The sequence below is a fragment of the Cynocephalus volans genome, chromosome 3 (assembly GCF_027409185.1).
Source record: "Cynocephalus volans isolate mCynVol1 chromosome 3, mCynVol1.pri, whole genome shotgun sequence".
Lineage (NCBI taxonomy): Eukaryota > Metazoa > Chordata > Mammalia > Dermoptera > Cynocephalidae > Cynocephalus > Cynocephalus volans.
In genome coordinates this window covers 59,356,250-59,372,409 of record NC_084462.1, presented here as the reverse complement: position 1 = coordinate 59,372,409, position 16,160 = coordinate 59,356,250, and the positions used below count along the sequence as shown (strand labels likewise).

The 16,160-nt window shown below is 41.0% G+C and overlaps 1 protein-coding gene across 1 annotated transcript in view; it reads right to left on the bottom strand.

The window, feature by feature from the left end:
* Positions 1 to 1,161: 1,161 nt before the first annotated feature.
* EFL1 (elongation factor like GTPase 1) overlaps positions 1,162 to 16,160 on the bottom strand; it is a 165,046-nt gene continuing 150,047 nt past the window's right edge. Inside the window, exons 19-20 of the mRNA XM_063089163.1 lie at positions 15,527 to 15,711; positions 1,162 to 1,466 (exon numbers count right to left, since the gene is read on the bottom strand). Coding sequence (XP_062945233.1) covers positions 1,278 to 1,466; positions 15,527 to 15,711 — 374 coding nt within the window. The 3' untranslated portion in view covers positions 1,162 to 1,277. The remainder of the gene's footprint in view (positions 1,467 to 15,526; positions 15,712 to 16,160) is intronic.

Here is a 16,160-nt window from a genome sequence, read left to right as displayed (position 1 = left end):
TTATAGCACATCTGGCAGTTTGAATGATGTTATTTACAAATGCTATAAATCGATGTGCTAGCTTCTCCTATGGTATCAAAGTTTTCAAATAAACCAATACATGGTATACCTCTCCTAAATTAATCCAGATATCATTATGTATTAAACTTAAACAGACAGTGAATTATCTAGCCATACTTTCTCCAAAGTCTAATTGACCTAGACTTGACCAGTTATGCCAGGACTCTAAAGATCAAAGATAAAATGTCTACAACTAGTATTAAGAATGACTTAGTTTATAAGAAAAACCATTAAAAGCATTTCAAAAACAAAGTCTAGTCTGATAATTTTATGTTATGAAAAGAAATACTTCTTTTAAGTGGCTATAAAAATCATTATGCAACATCAAAAATTACAAAATCTATTAGTGACTGGATTGTATTTGTTCCTTAAATAGGGATCACCTTGAATGAGGCAACTGAGAAGATTTAGGAAAAATAAAGGGAATAGTAACCTCACGTACATTAGCTAATATCCCTTCAGTATGGTTAAGAGGAAATAAGCAAAGAAAATTATAAAAATTTACCTCTATTTTTTCACGAAAAAGGTATACAGATAACTTTCACTAACACTTATTTAAATAGGGGTGATACAATTTATGAGTGAGTGTAAAAGCAGAAGGTTTAAAGGCTAACTATTGAACATTATACTGTTTTGCTAGACAACACCATAAGATGGGTGAGCTATAATAATGACTTGGCTTAACTGAAAAGCAGCTGCTGCTCTCTCAAGTATGTGGTCTCTCTCTAAATGATACTAAATGCAGTGATTCAATGATTAAATATGAAATGTTACCACTCAGAAATTCAAATGTGACGTTTACATGGAAGATGTTCTCAGAAATGTGAGACTGCAATGACAGGCAGACAGAGTATGAGTCCAGATGTAGCTGCTCAGTGGAGAGCACTGTGGGGTCTGCACAGCATGACCCCAGCACTGAATGGGCTGTTGTGACATCAGCACACATCTTACTGCCCCTGGAGGGGGGTGGTATGCACAGGGCAGTAAAAAGTCACCAGTACAATATTTATGATAACTTCTTGCCTTGAACCAGAATTAAAAACAAAAACCAAAAAGCTGAAAAAGTGTTCTCTAACATCCTTGTTAAAATATATGGATCAACTTTATTGAAAGTGAATGCATGGAGACAATGCAGCAAAAAGAAATTTTCCCAATATTAAATCCTTGATGATACTTTTTAATTCATTATAAAGAAAAGAATCCATCAAAAGTAGTAGCTACTTATTTTTGCTGAGTGTTCTCTGCTTTTCTGCATGCTCCACAATCTTTTCTTCCACATAAAGACCCTTCCGCTTCCGTACTGCATTCATGTACTTCCGGGCCTGGTTCTCAGAGTCAGCCTTTTCCCCAAAGTGCAAGTACTCCTCCTCAGTGGTTGGTACCCAGAATGGGTCGCCGGGAATGATCTTGTAAAAAGAAGGTGACAGAATGTGTGAGGTTAGGAAAATATATTTTAATTTCAAACCCCATTCGTACAGTCTTAGCAAATGAAAAAAAAGTTAGGCAATGAACAGTTAGGCTTGCTACGAACAGTAATAAACAAATATGAAGAATCATGGGAAGTTGAACAAATGGAAGTATATTCAACAAAACTTGAAACATACATATTATTCTTTGCTCACAGAGCCATTTCATAACACTAAGGAAGAAAGAAAACTATTCATTTTTAATAATGTAATAAAAAACACTCTCCTTTTCACTAGGATATATCTGGGTGTCAGTGTCTTTTCATCAATTTTGCCTTTGTGTCCAACAAAGACCAATGCATGTAAGCACAATCTTGATTATTCTGAGCTTTTTGACCTAAAACTCAATGGAGTGCTCTGGGAGCTGGACCAGGTGGACCATATGTTTTGCATGGGCCAGAGGCAGACATGAGCAGCTTCCTTTCCTCTCTTCTCTGGGCCCATGCTTGTTTACTATTTGGTGGCGAGGAAAAGCAAATCTACGGGAAGGCATGCTGAGGACAGTTCCTCTCTGAGGCCACTCCTTGAGGGGAAGGGAGAAGGGAAGGAAGCTGAGAAAGGATTAGTCTGGAACCCAAACTGGGTAGAGGGCTCAGCCCCTCCAGGATGGCCAGCAGCCAAGTCATGAGATCCAAGGAGGTGGTGAACTTGGACATGGACCTTCCTGAGCTCCATATCCAAAGGTGTGACTTCCAGGACAAGACAGAGGCTGATTGCTCCCCCACCCCTTTCAGTTATGGGAGAAACTCCAGTCCTGATGGTATCCTTTGGACAGAGAAAGCTCCGTGAGCCTAATACTCCTTGCCTCTCTCTGCCTCCTCACTCATGGTTCACCATGGGAATTTGACTGGTAAATGTGAGAGGAGAAAACAGATACAGGTAGCCTGGCCTCCTCCTTCTCCCCTTTACTGGAAGCAACCTGTCCACAGGAAGCACACAATCTGCTGTTTCTCCATGCTGTCTGCAGAAGCAGACTTTGCCCCTGCAGTGAGAACCCTGTCCAGTATAGTTTGTCTAATTCTGGACTTCAGTATTAGGACACCGAATTGCCTAAAGATAAAGACCACATTCTCCAAGATCAGCTTTATTAGTAATAATGGTGAGAGCTTATCCTTTGTATGCCTTACTCTTTTGTTGTTGTTTTTTTTTTCTTATTTCTCATCTGGGGGGAAAAGGTTATTTATTGGGCAAATTAAAAAAAACCCAACACTTTTCAATTCAAAATATAGAAATGAAACACACACACACACACACACACACACACACACGCGCGCGCGCGCGCAGCTGGCCGGTATGGGGATCCGAACCCTTAACCTTGGTATTATAACACCATGCTCTAACCAACTGAGCTAACCGACCAGCACCCCAAAATATATTTTAAAATAGTCACTCTTCAACACAGAAAGGAAAATTTCTGTGGACCAGGAAGGGAGAGGTATTTGGAGGGAGTGAGGGGAGACCACAGTACTAAATTGGGGTGAAAGCCCCACCCAAAGCCAATGGGGAGCCAAGACAGATGTGAATATCCATGTCTGCTCAGAGCCGTGGCTAGAGATGAGTTGTAGACCACGAAGCAGAAGCAGTCACCTCTGAAGATCAGACTCAGCCTGTGCAAAGTCTGTTGTCCTATGCCATCGTGCTGATGAAGGCACTGAGCTGAGCCACTGCAGAGGACACAGCTGGAGCTATGGCACTCATGAGGGTAGAGGAGGAGACAACTCTGAAATGACTAACACTGAGGCCACCCACAGCAGAGTACATGGAGGAGAAAACTCCCACAGAAGATGGCCTTGCAAATCAGAGCACAAAGCACAAAAGGAAACCCAGCACCATGAAAGACAGCTGCCAGACTCAACAAAAGGGAGAATGCATCATCAGATCCTGAGAGGTAATAGAGTAATCTGAAGAGAGCCTTATAGAGAGCACATTTAAAAATCCCCAAAGAAATACAGTGGGGGAGGGGATAGCATCCATAAAACATTAGGCAGTTGTAAATAAGAATGAACTAGAAATCCTAGAAATAAAAAATTTAAACATAAAAATAAACAGCAAAGAAACTAAATAGGTAGATTAAATAGAAGACTGCTAAAGAGAGAAAAGTGAATTAAAAGATAGACTTGACATCCAGAAAATATAAAGAACTCTTACAACTCAACAAAAGACAAACAGCTCAATAAAGAATTGGCAAAGGACTTGAGTAAACATTTCTCCAAAGAAGATATACAAATGGTCAACAAGCAAATGAAAAGATGCTCAATATCATTAGCCATTAGGGAAATGCCAATCAAAACCACAATGAGATACCGTTTCACACCCGCTAGGGTGGTTATATTAAAAACAATTTTAAGAAAAGGAATATAAATGTTGGTGAGGATGTGGAGAAATTGGAAACCTCATACATTGCTTGCGGGAATGATATAATGGCACAGCCACTGTGAAAAAAAGTTTGGCAGTTTCCCCAAAAGTTACACACAAAATACCATATGACCCCACAATATTACTCCTAGGTATATACTCAAAGGAACTGACAACAGGAACTCAAACAAGTACATGTACACGCAAGATCATAGCAGCTTTATTCACAATAGCCAAAAGGTGGGAAAGCCCAAATGGCCATCAAAGGACGAGTAGATAAACAAAATAAGGTATATCCACACAATGGGATATTATACAGCCATAAAAAGGAATAACATATTTAAATGACATATGCTGACATATGCTAAAATGTAGATGTTACCTCCAAAACATTATGATAAGTGAAGCCAGACATAAAAGGTCACATATTATATGATTCCATGCTATGAAATGTAAAACTAGATAAATCCACAGACAGAATGCAGACTGGTGGTTACCAGGGACTGAGTGTAGGGAGGAGTGCTGAGAAACTGCTTAATGGATAAGTAGTTTTACTCTGCAGTGATAGAAATGTTTTGGAGGTGATGGTTGCATGACATTGTGAATTTACAAATGAAATACAACAGAATTGCTTACCTTAATATGGTTAATTTTATGTTATATAACTTTCACCTCAATAAATTATTTTTAAACAGATTTATAGAAATTTCCCAGAATACAGTACACACACACACACACGCACACACAAAAGAAAGAAAAGTCAAGAGTCATAAAATATGTGCAGGATTTATCTGATAGGAGTTCTAGAATCAGAGAACAGGAGATCAGTCTTCAGATGGAAGAGCCACCCTGTGACAGTGGTGAAATGCTGCAAATCTGTGAGCCTGTGATGCTCACTGCTGACCCACCAGACACTATGGAACAAGAAGAGTGAGCCACAACTGTGCTGCCTGCTCTTGAACAAAGGTTGGAAACAAAGAAGCTGCCTGTGTCCTGGCACTGAAGCTGATACAGAGAAAATCAGAGAAAAGCCAGATCACCTACAGAAGACCATGAATCAGACCAATGATAGGTTTTGCCTCAGCAACAACAGATGCCAGAACACAATGAAGAACACCAAAGTGCCCAGGAACCTAAGCGTGAGCCTACAAGTCTTCTTCTAGTTAAACTTTGATTTAAAAAAAGTCTTTGTCAGACAGACTCTAAAAATGTACCACTTATTGTAGATCCTCAACAAAAGAACTAAGAACTATCCTTTAGCCAAAAGAAAATAATCCCCGAAGGAAACAACAGACTGTAAGTAGTGAGAGTGTCCACTAAAGCACACCAGCTTTATAAACCAGCAGTGAGAGTACAAATTCTGGTGAATGACAGCAAGCCTGTTTTGAAGAAGGACCCCATTTGGTGGCTGGGGAAAAGGGGAAAGAAAGGGGATAAGGTCCAGTCCTTGGGGTGAGCAGAGTGGTGGACAAGGACGATCAGATGGAATTCAGACTGTGAAACTGGAGCCAGAATGAGGAGGAAGGAGGAAGCCCAGTCCTGTGGACATGGCAATCTAAGGGTTTTTTTCCAGAGCTAGAGGGAATATACTGCTATTTTGTGGGCACACAGGTCCCTGGAGATTCAATTCTGATTCACCAGCCAACTGGGCCTAGGATAGCAAGGCACATTCCATACCATTCAGTGAAAGAGAACGTCACCATGATACCAGCCAAGTCAAGTCAGTGTGGGATCAGGGTCTGGGTTTGGGCAAGAGGAGAGAGGGGACTACCATTCAAAGTATCCATCCAGGGTAAGGAGGAGAAGTAGCTATGAAGGGGTAGCACAAGGGAGCCTCATGGTGATGGCATAATTCTACATCTCAATGGTGATGGTAGTTACATAAAGCTACACACATGATAAAATTTTATAGAACTACACATGCACACACACACATATGAATAAACAAAGCAGAAGAAAAAGGGAGTCTGGATTTTTGGCAGTGTCACTGAGAAACTGTACCAGTTAAAGCAACTATTGGTACAGCATTACAGTCCTTGCAGCTGAAAATACTAACTAATATAGGGTTGTGAAAATTAAAGAAGATATTACATGAAAGTTATATGGTAAAGCACCTGGAAGATCCCAGTTGTCTGGCTCCAAAGACTGTCCTTTTTCCATGACAGCAGACTGCCATGAAGACTGTATTTATCCAAACTGCTCAATGGTACTAGCTAAGTCAAGTGCATATATTATAACTGGTGAAATGTGAATAACCTCTGTGGTTGTATCAATGTCAATGTCATGGTTTGGTATGGTATAAGAGATGTTAACATTGGGGATGCAGGGATAAAAGGTACACAGGAACTCTATACTTTTGGTGTGTTTTTTGGTAACTTCCTGTGAATAAATTTATTTCAATTTTTTTTTAAAAAGCTACTCATCCACAAGTGATAATTCTCTTCTGTCAGGGTCAACTGTTGGGAGGAAAAGGTAAAATTCTCAACATTTTTAAGAAACCAAGTACACCGACTGCCTTAGGAATTTGTTACTCTGTTTTGCTGGTGGAAAGGGGGGTGAGGTCAGTGGTGTCTGTTCTTCATGTAACAAAACAGGCAAAAAGAATGCAACAAGGAGTGGGAAGAGCAAGGGAGTCTTGTGTAAGCTGTGAGCCAGCAGTCTCAGTTCAATGCCAGTTCCCTACCCACTTAGCTGTGTGATCTTGGAGAAGTTATTTCAAACCATCTTGTGCCTGGGTTCTCCCATTTGTGAAAGGGGAATATGAAAAAATCCCAATCTCATATGACTATATGAGGACTAGATGAGATCATCAGTTGATGGAAGGGGCTGTGCCTGGGATGCAGGAAAGCACATCACAACCCTCTCCATCATACTGCTGTGTCAGGCATCCAGGCCCAGGGTCACTAGTGCAAGCACAGGTCAATGGAAGGGGAAAGGGCAAGTCCACAAAGTCAGTGGCATCTTCCATGTGCTTTTATGAAACCATCACACTAGGGTGACTATAAAAACAGAGCCACTGGAAGAGCTGCTGCTACATTTTGTGGCCTAGCAGATGAATCTACCTGCTTCTCCAGTAACCTCTGGGGACCCAGCCCCAGCTCCATGCCTCAGTGCCACAGAGTGTAAGAACACAGAAGTAGTGCCCTCAGGTTGAAGGACAATGACATGCTGGACACAAGTAAACAAATGTCAGCAGGGTATATGTCTACAGAGTAGTTACAAAGTCTCTATGGGTGCCATTAGCAAGGTATTGGCAGGTTGCTGGGACCCTACCAAATCCAAATGGTATAATGTGTACTGTTTTGAAGGCTCTTCTGCAGTGTCAAATTTCTAATTTCTGGAAGAGAAGAATACTAGAACCAGCATCAACAAATAAGCCAGCAACAGAAAAAGGGAGACAGTAGGGGGAGTCAGGAGAGTGTGGGATGAAGGAGCAAAAAGACCATAAAGTCGGGATTCCCATATCAGGGATCTACGGCCTTAGAGGATGAAGGATTACCTGGACCCACATGTCATGTCCATACACACTGGAGGTTTTCTATTTGATTTAAAAAAAAACCCAGCTGTCCTAATTATTCTTACCACACATCTGGCCCTGTCACTAACTAGTGTGGCCTCAAGCAAGTTACATAAGCTTCCTGAGGCTCGAGCTCTATTCTCTATCACTCTTCTACAGTGAGACTGACCGAGGCCCTCATAATACAAGGATCTGTTCTAAGAACTTTCACATATCACCTCATTTCACCTTCAAGATTAGCCTGAGGCTTGGGGAGGCTAAGATTTGTTCAACACAGCCCAGCTGGTAAGTGATGTAGATTCACCTGTAAAGTGAGGCCTCCCTATGGACTCTCTGCAGGAATCCTGCCTTGGGTTGAATGTACCCCTCACCCCAACTTAATCCCCACTGTGACAGCGTTGAGAGTGGGAAATCCTATAATCCTATTATGGTAATTGAAAGGTGGGGCCTTGAAGAGGTGATTAGACTGTAGGACCATGACATAATGAATGGATTAATAATGGTCGTCAGGGGCGTGGTTCTGTGGGCTTTAAAAGAAGAGCACATGAGAGGTAGTCTCTCTTTGCCCTGCCATTTCACAATGTGATACCCTGCTGTCACTGTCACCACCATCGAGGCCTTCACCAAATGTGTACCCTGTACTTTGGACCTCCTAGCCTCCGAAACTGTAAGCAATAAATTTCATTTTCTTTATAAATCACCCAGTTTCAGGTATTTTGTTATAAGCAACAGAAATGAACTAATGCAGATCCTAATCCTCTTCTCCTCCCATCTTGGGCCTTTGTTGTGACTTTGTCTCAGGAAGATACAAATGACTGTTCTTCTCTGGGGGTGGGTGCCCTTAGTGTATACTTGATAAATGTAGTTAATTGAATAAATTGCTGCATACCTCCCCCTTGACTTCAGAAAGCTCAGATTATAAAAAAATAAATAAATAAAATAAAAAAAGGGCATTTTCCCCTTCTTCCTGAGTATCTGAACACCTGTACAAGTAGACAGACAGACTGTAAGCCTCTCAGGAAAATCTGACAAGGTACCAGAGTAGTGGGGTAGCACTGCTGATCCAGAAGTTCCCAGCACTGGTGAGTGGACGTGGAGGTGCTGAGGGGCACAGGGTCTAGACAAAGAGGCAGCTGTGGGCAGACATTCTGTAGTTAGAGGCAAATGGTTTTAGGAGATTCCTAAAATTGGTTGGTACCATCATACTGTCCCTAGCAGCCAGACACGACTGGCCCAGACAAGCTACTTCATGGCAAAGACCAGTGAGGATGCAGAGGGCACCCCCTGAAAGTAAGGCTCCCTTTCCCCCTCCTCTATCACGGGGTCACAGAAGCCCTCTCCCTCTCAGAGAGGAGAAGGGGAAGAAAATCAGGAGACTAAACATTTATCTGGCAGTTATCCACAAAGACTATTATCCTGTAAGGGAATATGGTGTCACTAGTTTTAAAGAAGCATTCCCCTGACCAGTTGGAAGATAAACCGATCATAGAATATAAAGACACTACATGTTCTTTGCAGGTCTGAGTTGCACTGGTGAATAAACCTTAAATCCTGTAAAAAAAGAAAGTGACAAACTACATAGAGAAATAAATGAGGTGCTACGTGAGAGACAACGGACTCAGACTGGCCAATTTAAGACTAGAGTTCTTGTTTCAAAAATACAAGGCCCAAAAGTTTCAAAGAGGGTCCACTTTTGTCTGGACCTCTGTTACAGACTTCTGAAGTTGGCTCAGTTTGTTTCCCAGAGGCTTCCTGGACCACTTTTTGGACTCACCGACATCTGCCCCATGGGCCTCCCTTGGAGAACTGAATCCAGACTACTTGCTAAGCACATTCAGGTGGCCTCACTTCCACGTCTAACATAGGCAGGGGCTCCGCTTTTACCTTCATGACTCCTGTATCTGTGTGCACATCCTGAAGCCACTTGCCTCAATATGCCAAACAAACTCTATGAACAGGGGAAGTGAAGTTAACACCTGACTGCCTGAGGCTAGTTTTGAATTTCCTTGACTTCCAATCAAGCTGGCAGAATAGATGGTCCTCAGAGTCTCTCTCTCCCATAAATCAACTAATTTATAACTATTAAAAAGCAACAACAGCCAAGCTGGGGCCGCCAGAGCTCAGCGGAAGAGGGGGAGAGACCTGCATGAAGGCCAGAGAAGCCACGATGAGAGAAAGAAAAAAACCTCTCCAACCATGTTGAGTCCCGGCTGCTTTCCAGACTGGAGCTGCTGAGCACAAGGAGCAGGAGCTGGCAAAAGCCACAGCTGTGCCCTTTGGATGAAGTTGCTTGGAGGCTGCAGGGGAGAAGAGAGCCTTGGTGGCCCCCAAGCCAGCAAGACCACTAACAGGGTTCCCGCGGACCCACATAGGAGTGAGGAGCCACAACTGAAAAAAAGGAGTCACTCAGAGGCTGGTGAGTCATCGCAAGGGACCAGCGTACAGCCTGTCCCATGGGAAGTGTTTGCAGCACCAGTGCTGCGGGAGATGGGCCCACTGGGAGAACACTGGGACACAGCAAGGACAGCGGATTGGCCCCTAAGCAGCATTAGACCACTCAGAGGAGACTAGTCAGGAATACAGAACTGCATGGGGTGCAGACTCAGGCCCAGACCAGTGTTTCTACACAACCCAGGTGCATTGGATTTCACTAAATCTGGAAGTCATATAAAGTCAACCATTAAAACCCAAGCTGCACAAAAAGTCTTCCCCGGGGAATCAACAGCAAAGCAGCAATTTAGCTCAACCACAGAGCTCAAGTACTGGTCCTCACAGGAAGTTCCCCCACTTACTTCCCCCAGAAGTAAGCAAAGGACAACAAATTAGTTCCAGTGCAGAGTTTAAGTGGTGGTAACAGCAAATAATCCAACACAGAACTGAAAGAAAAAACAGAGTACCCACAACCAGAGACAAAGTTTGATATTAATTAGTAAAGACCTCATTTCAAAGAACACCTATAACACCTAAAAGGATAGGAAGTCCCCTGGGCTACCAAGCCAGAAAGGGGGGACAACCAGGCACACCACCAGTGCTATGGGGCCCACCCAGCGTCCTGAGGCATGAAGCCATGGACCAGACCCTCTCCCACAAACAGGCACATCGCCATTGCCACCACCAACCAGGTACAGAGTGTGCCAAAAACATCACTTCCATGTGGGTGGCCCACCACAGCCACCACAATAACCACTGCTGCCATGAAAGTGTTTAGACGCCATAACCACCATGCAAATGGTCCGCTAGCCACTGGAGTGCATTGACACAAGGAGAGTCACCAGCAGAGATGAAAGAAAAGAAGAGGATGTCTCTCTCCACAAAGCTCATTCCAGAGTGACAGAAGCATCTGCTCTACAATAATATTGGGGGACCTGATCACACCTCTCAGTATTGGACAGATCATCTAGGCAACAAATCAACAGAGTAACCTTTACTCTTTCAGAAGGAGAGTAGAAACCTAGGGTAATTAGAGGGGGGGAGAGGGGAAGGAGAGGGGAGGGAAAGGGGTATGGGGAGAGATTGGACAAGGGGCATAAAAGAATAAGTATGATTTGTAACAATATATAGCTAATAATATTGATTTGATCAACATAGGTCAATGGTGAACCCCCAAAATATGTATCATCAATTATGATTCAATAAAAATAAAATAAATTAAAAAAATAAAAAAATAAAAAAGAATTTCCTTAGTGGGACAAAGACAAGGGTGTCCACCCTCCCCCACTGCTCTCCAGCTTATGCTCTATAGAAAGGCCCCTCTAGGCCACAGAGCAGGGCTTGCTATCAGATGGTAGGAAAAGGTGCTTTTATTCTCAGTGATTCACCCAGAATTCATCTGCTTCTAGTGAGAATGTATTTTTGCAACTCAACAGCCTACCTAACGGATGATATTTTCTAATTCACAGGAAGGTACCAAAGTGCAAGCTGTTGCCCTAGGCCTTAAGAGAAGGGGGGGCGGGGAGGGGGAAGCCTAGAAGAAAAAACTTTTTTTCAATTTTTTGCCCTATTTGCACTATGATTATGGTTGGCAGGTGGGAAACACCATGTCCAAAAATAAACTTCTTCAGTGCTACTGTAATCACGTCTTCCTTACCCTGTATGAACCTTAGCCCACCCTCAGGGTAATCGCAGTACTAGATGGTGAATCCTGAGATTATGCTGACATAATGCACAACAGCATTGGTTGGTAATATTTTTCTTTCTGTGCTTGTTATTAGGTCCTTTTCTTCCTTTTTCATAGAAGGGTAAAACATAGAAAGAGAAATTATGAGACTGCTGACTTCAAAGGTTTCCTTGTGGAAAATGCTTGTAATTTTATTTTCTCTATTTTTGAAGCACTTTCTCTCAAAAGCTCTTGATTGTAAATTATATGGTGTGGTAGAATACAAATGAAAAGAAAAGTGCCTTGGAGTGAGAAGCCAGATCTCAACAACTGAATTATTTCTAAACCTAACTATGGGGGAAAAACTAAGACAGCTAAAAAATATCAGATCAATGACATTTAATTATAATGTAGTTTTCAAGACTTTCAACGATTTGAAGCTTTTGGGAATAGGACCATAACAGGTGGCAAGGAAATGAAAGAAGGATAGTACAAAACTAGAGCAAAACTTCTCTAGACAACATTTTCCCTAAAATTATTCATTAAGAGAGTCATTCTTAATAATAAGATTCCACAAACAAAACAAATGTTTTTTAAAAACTACTAAGATCAATTTTCAACCCTACTTTGTTTTTTAAATTCTAAGAGATAAAAGAGACTGAAAACCATCATGGAATTCATGTAACAAAAACTGCCTATATGGTAAAACCTTGCTGTTTTTATACTAGTTGCCCCTAACTATATAGATATTTCAGGTGGGCATATGGCCACCTAGGTTCAGAAGGTATAGGCACACCTTTTCTACAAAGAGTCAGATAATAAATACTTTAGACTTTGCAGGCCATTTGAGCTCTGTTGTAACTATTTAACTCTGCTTCAAAGCAGTCATATAAAATATGTAAGTAAATGGGTATGGCTGTCGTCTAATAAATTTTATTTACCAAAACAGGCAATCGGCCATAGTTTTCTAACTCCTACCTAGTTAAGGCTGTATTTCCCAGCCTCCTTGTTAGGTGGGGCCATATGAATGGTTCTACACAACTGGATGAAGGTGAAGTGATATGTGCAAGATCCAAATTGTGCTCTTAAAGGGAAGGAGTATGCCCTACTCTTCCTCATCCTCATTCTTATTAGCTAGAATGCAGATGTGATGGTGGAAGGTCGAAGAGCTACTTTAACCATTGGTGGAAGCCAAGTGTTGAGAAAGGCAGCAAGCCAGAATGAGCCTAGGCTCCCACCACAGTGAGCCACACATCAGCCCTGGATTGCCTCCCCAGACTCAAAAGGGAAATAATCTCTGCCTTATTTGAGCCACTATATTTTGACCTGTTTGTTACAGCAGTCTTATCTGTTTCCTAAACTAATGTATTTGCCACTTAGGAAATGAGAGGAACTTTACAGTTTTTTTGTTGTTGTTTTTTTAACGTGATATATAAAATTACTTTCAAGGATAAGACTGACTTTAAAATGAGATTTGTAAGCAAAAAACAGAATATATGAATTCAAATGCATCATTCTTTCAATAATGATGCCATTACAACAGCTTTGAATGCCTGCTTTAGATCTGCATTTACAGACAATTCCAGTGATTATTTTACCTACACCCTCTTCGTTCTGATCAAACATACTATAACCCAGGTTTTTGCACCAGTGTCGATGGAGGCCATCTTCACAAGATGGATGACTTGTCATCTCTAAGACTTTCAAAAGCCTGAGTTGTGAGTTCTGAAGGCAGTTTTCAGCAATGGAATCACCATGAAGAAACTGTTTCACCTCTTAAGGCCACCACATTGAAGTGGAATAATCTCTCTGGTTGTAAATATCATTTGGCCGCACTGTCCTGTAATTACACATCTGGTCACTAAAGCCTGTGGTAGAGGACTCTATAATGATGTACTTCATTAGGAACATCAGATAATATATCTACACTACAGACATGGTTCCTACTCTTCAGGTGTTGCCTTTCTTAACCCATCCTTCCTACTTCTTATTGGTTAGTGTTCTTACATAAAAGTTGAGTGCCCAAAACCAAAACAAAAAAGTGAGAATTTTGGATAAATGGGAAATTACTACCCATACTCTTGGTAACTAGCAAATTAGTTAAGTTTATGGGGCTCATGCTTTCCACATAATGAAATGCAGAAATACCTATTCAGATATGCTAAACCAATGAAACCACCAAAACATCATTTAGTTTTCAGACAAAGATGCAATGTGCAAGAAAAATTTCATAGTAAATCACTGTTAAAATGTAGTTTGTACTGAATCCCCCCACCCCAAAGTAATCTAGATCAGAACATTAACCTTGGTTCTAGCAAGCATTAAGATGTGATCTTTTTTTTTTTTTTTTTTTTAAGGAAAAGCAGTCACAGTTGAGTGCTTTGGACTAGCAACTTCATTTGCATCAATTTAGATGATATGAACTTGCTGAGTTAAAATCACATTGCCCTGTCCAAAGTCAGTTTTTCTGAAATGTCACCCTTTTTTACTTCACTGATTCACATTCTCCATTATCATCTAAAATTTAAATCTTTGTTTAAAGTGTTCTAGAGAAAGAGACCATCAGGCTAAAGAAAATGAGAGCAATAAGAACAGCTTACCATTGAACCTAAACCCTAAACCATGAGTTTTGTTGAAACAGAGATAAGAAAAAAATCCCTGGATTATTTGTGTGAAGCCTAGTGCAATGACACACTGCTGAGAATAAGCCAAAATGAACGTAGTGTAGACACAGAGAATGATAAACAAGAAAACAATCTTCACACCAGCAAGGGCCTACCAATGTCAGGCACTAGATAAGACGTTCGACATACTTTATCTCAGGGGCAAAAAAACTCAGGGAGGTTCCACACTTTGTTCAAATAAGGGGCAGAATTAATATCTGAAACCAGGACTATTTGACTCCAAAGTCAATGCTTCTTCCACTAAACTACAAACCTCCATGGTAAAAGTGAGTAGCGTCTTCACATTATTATTTTTTGCATAACCTGTAAACAGTGACAACAAAAACTGCTTTCTTAAAATTAACTTTCTACTTACATCTTTCTGTTTAAAAATTCTATTTCTGGGCCGGCCTATGGCTCACTTGGGAGAATGTGGGGCTGATAATACCAAGACCACAGGTTCGGATCCCCATATAGGGATGGCCGGTTAGCTCACTTGGGAGAGCGTGGTGCTGACAACACCAAGTCAAGGGTTAAGATCCCCTTACCGGTCATCTTAAAAAAAAAAAAAAAAAAAAAAATCTATTTCTGATCTTAGGCTTTTTCTTGAAACACAAATTGTTTTTCACACATGCCGTGCGGTTTTCCTTCACCATCCTTGTCTCCTTTGACACTCTCTGACTGATGTCCTTCTTCTTAGCTGGTTAACATTTACTTTTCCTTCAAGGATCTGTTCAGAAAGGCTGGCCTGACCTCAACTTCGCCCCTTGTTATTTTTTTCCCTAACTTAAAGAATGATGTGTTCAACAATCTTTTCTTCTCTACAGTGCAAATCTGTTAAGTTTTCCTTTTTGATTAGAGATATGGTTTGCCTTTTTACCTGCCTTTACCTATACTGACAATGATGTGTTTTGATGAGCCATTTCATTCCACAACACTTTAAAGACACAGAAACCCTGAATCTCCATAACAGGGACTGAAGAATACATAATAAAACAATTTAAAGTCATCCCTTGCAAGAAGCATAACAATTCCCCTCCAAATGCTGGAGCTATTGGTTTTCCCCAGAAGAAAAGGTCCTTGAAGTTTCACTCTCAAAAGATGATTTTCTTTTAAAAATCTAAAATAAATCTTTAGAGAGGGGGAAAAAAAAAAATCTTTGTGTGTGTTTGAGTATATTACAAGCCACATAATATCTAAGGATCATTCAATCTGGATGAAAAAGGCCACTGCTTTCTTCTGTCCATTTGACTGAGCAGAGCCATAGGAAGGCCAAATGGCATGATCAGTTTTGTTTGCTCTTCTTTGCCTCTTCTGTAGGAAGCACAACCATAGCTGAGAAGGAAGGAATGGGGATTTGCATTTTTACCTCCCAATGGCTGAATACCAGTTGTGGGCTGGCCAGGCCACTCGTCCTCTTCCTGATTTCATCAGCAAAACCAAAGCTTTCGGCAACAGGCAGCACAGCCTTAATGATGAACATGTCTGTCCCTTCTTTCATTTCTTCTTGAAGCACTCGACCTTCTCTCTTTGACAAGACAGCATAGACCCGACCTGCGAAGGCATAAATCTTTTAAACTCATTGACCAGTCATATGGCTTGAGCCACACAGACATGAACATGATTTCTTACATACCCTATAACAATCCACTAATGATTAAATTTGTTTTCAATAATTTTGGTTTACAAAAGCATAATTACAGAAAAAGTAGAAACGAAACATAACAAAAAGTAAAATCACTCCAAATTGGATTGCCCAAAGACAATCCCTACAACACAGCATGAGGAGCAGGAGACTTGTTAAAGGACCTTTCAATACAATTTCACTTATAAGCTATCTTTGGATATAAAATCCAATGAGATGAGTGTAAGCCAACGGGCTTTGTAAATATTAAATTAAAACTACACATATATAAATGTTTGCTCATATTTTTCTTAAGCTGATAATATTTAAGTAGCATGAGTATTAGAGTTTTACTCTCCTGAAAACTAATAGTATTTGG